The sequence below is a fragment of the Amblyomma mixtum genome, chromosome 3 (genome assembly GCF_055824585.1).
Source record: "Amblyomma mixtum isolate Tamu chromosome 3, ASM5582458v1, whole genome shotgun sequence".
In the NCBI taxonomy this organism is placed as follows: Eukaryota; Metazoa; Arthropoda; class Arachnida; order Ixodida; family Ixodidae; genus Amblyomma; species Amblyomma mixtum.
The window spans coordinates 328,497,185-328,500,193 of NC_143014.1; the positions used below are offsets into that span (position 1 = coordinate 328,497,185).

Below are 3,009 nucleotides of genomic sequence, written 5' to 3' on the forward strand. Positions count from 1 at the left end.
GTTTACGTCAGGCGGGATACTTTATTCTGTAATTTAAGCAAGGCGCGCGCAACATGAAAAAACACGTTATTGCACTAATACGCTACTGTATCGCCGCTCTCCTAGCTATGTTTTGAACGAAGGAAACGAGTCCGCCGGCCGTGTCCAAGTGAGCCGCCACCGCCCACCTCGATGGGTGGCACAATGAAAAATATAAAGAAAACAGAGGCTACCTTGAACTACGTGACCTGACTACTTTCCCTTTATCCTTTGCCCTATGTATTATCTAAAAAAAAAGCTCCGACTTAATTGGCTTTCGATGGGGTGCCTATCACTTATCGGTGATTATGATGCGGTTTCCATGTTTCGAACAAATGTGCTGATGCACTTTCAAGACTACGCTTGCAGCGGCGTCGGCCGCTCACTTTGACATAATTAGCGTGCACACTTCTTAAAACCCCTTTTGTCAGCGCTACAGTAGTGTAGCGCGGAGCGGAATCACTTGGCCTTTTCATATTTCGCCTTGGTTTAAATAAATGCTAGAAAGAAGAACCACGTAGAGATACTTTGCTACAAAAAGCTGAATCGACTATTTTTACAACTTAATGCAGCACTCTCGGGCCTAAAATGATGCTACAAATTTTGCATGATTGATAGATTAATCGCAATGAAAAAAAATCTACTCTGAGGAACGCCACACGACAGCAACAAAAATGTCGCTTAATAAATAAACATTAGTTTCACCCCGCTGTGGTGTACCGCTTTTTTGAAATCCTTGATTCAAGTTCCGTAAAACAGCCGGTATATACTATGCTTGTTTTGACGAAGTAGAGCACTTTTTAAGGTAAAGTATCTATTAGTAACGCTTGCTATCTTCACCTATTGTGCGATTCATCATTTGTTAGCGCTAACTATTTTCTAAACTGATATGCACCAAGTAACCTACCCTGATGAATTAATATTCGAAAGGAAGCATTCGCGTCGGCCTTCGGAAGCACTGGATTAGTATTGTGCTTTATCTATGTAGCCCCTCCACTTGGCACAAACTCGGTGAATCATTACTTGCATTAGAATCTAGTCTTTTCAGTCTAGTTTCATTTCAGTGGAGCAGCACCTTTCTGTCTGCAATCAGTATCGCATGCCAAAAACGGCGATTTCCCGCGTTACCAGGAATGTGTCAGGAGCGTAAATTGCTGGGCTAGTTGGTTCATAATGTTGTCAGGGTGGAACCAGCGGAACACAGACGCAGGACCAGAAAAAGGAGGAACACACAGCGGTGTGGTGTGTGTTCCTCCTTTTTCTTGCTCTGCGTCTGTGTTCTGCTGGTTCCACCCTGACAACCAGGAATGTGTAATCGCAGTTCAATTTTTTCAACTCGCCTATACTAATAAATACGTGGTTTTTGCTAAGCGTTTATCAAGAAAAAGGAATCATAACGATGCCATGGACGATGCACAAGACGGAATGCCTCAACGATACAAGCTCCCAGCTCGGCGCGTGTACGTCAACCGACTGCGGCCTATCAACATATTTTTTGCGTGCGTCACCTATTCTGGATGCTCCGCCACTTCTGGACGCAGTGGTCGATTCTGTCTGGCAACGTGGGACTCTGACTGCTGATCGGGCGGTACAAAAGTGCGCGCCTTTCGACGCCCCTCTGGGCCACGGCACCGCCACTGCGATCCCACGCTCACCACTGATGTATCTACAGGTTGGTTACTATGACGCTTATTCTTACCGTGACGATGACGTCTGTCTTTTAGCGGTGTCGTGGCCACCTCATGTTTTGAAAAGTTTCCGCGCTGGTGTATCCTATTTATGGTGTCTGCTAGTTTTGGGAGGCGATGTCGAGCTAAACCCGGGACCCATGACTAAGGCTCAAGAGGAAAAGCTGGACCTTGTGGCTGGTTCCATCTTACGCCTTGAAGCTAGCAATGCAGTCCTTCAAGACTCTGTCAACAAAGTGCTTCAGATTCACGCAGACTTAAAAATTGACTTAGAAAAACTAACAAAGCGAGTTCACGATCTAGAGCAGAAATTTGCAACCGCACCATCTGCTGAGCTCGTGGTGAACAGTGACAAGGGTCTCGCAATTGTACAGGAAAAAATTGACGACCTTGAAAATCGCTCTAGGCGATCCAATGTTCTATTTTACGGTATAGATGATCCAGAGAAGTGGGAAACTTGGGAGGAGTCTGTACGTCTCGTAAATGACTTTTGTAAAGAAAAACTTGGGCTTACTGTTGAATCTGTTTCCAGAGCACATCGCGTGGGCCGCTTTTCTTCAGACAAAAAGCGGCCTATCATAGCCAAATTTTTTAATGAAAGAGAAGTTGACACTGTCATGAGCCGCGGCTATAAGTTAAAAAACACTAATTTAAGCATCTCGCGCGATTACTCCGAAGCCGTTCGCGAAAAGCGACGGAAGCTTCTCCAGTTTTCGAAATCTATTAAGAAAGATGGGGATAAAGTGCGACTCGTTTTCAACAAGCTCTTCGTTAACGATGATCTTTACATGTGGAACACCAACGAAAGTCGAGCCATTCTTGTATCAGGGCGCGAGGATGGCGAATGACGTCGTCCCTCTGTTTCCGTTAACCTGAGTTCATCGACCACCTCACCTGCCAAATTACATTGTGGTAATGATAACGAATGGCTGTTTTTGTACACCAACATTAGAAGTGTTGTAGCTAACGGTATTGCACTATCATCTTTCATCGATTCATGTCAAGCTTCTTTAGTGGTACTAACTGAGACGTGGCTGAACGACACTATTCATGATGTCAACATCTTTACCAGTGCATGCAATTTCAAATTTTTTCGCTGGGATAGACAATTGCGAAGGGGGGGCGGTGTTCTCATCGCGATAAATGAAGATTTCATTGCCACACCTATCGTTATCGATTCTTTCCTTGAATGTGTTTGGGTTTCTTTGAATGATGGTGCATTTCGTGTCATCATCGGCGTTTTCTACCGTCCTCCCGACATGTCTGGTGCGTTTTCAGATGAATATCATCGGGTGCTCAGTGA

The 3,009-nt window shown here is 44.9% G+C and overlaps 1 protein-coding gene across 1 annotated transcript; it reads left to right on the plus strand.

Annotated features, from left to right (window-relative positions):
- Nucleotides 1-1,417: 1,417 nt before the first annotated feature.
- Nucleotides 1,418-2,554, plus strand: LOC149355902 (uncharacterized). The gene has a single exon (XM_089576215.1). It carries the CDS (start codon nucleotides 1,418-1,420, stop codon nucleotides 2,552-2,554), a length of 1,137 nt encoding a protein of 378 aa, XP_089432341.1.
- The last annotated feature ends 455 nt before the right edge of the window (nucleotides 2,555-3,009 follow it).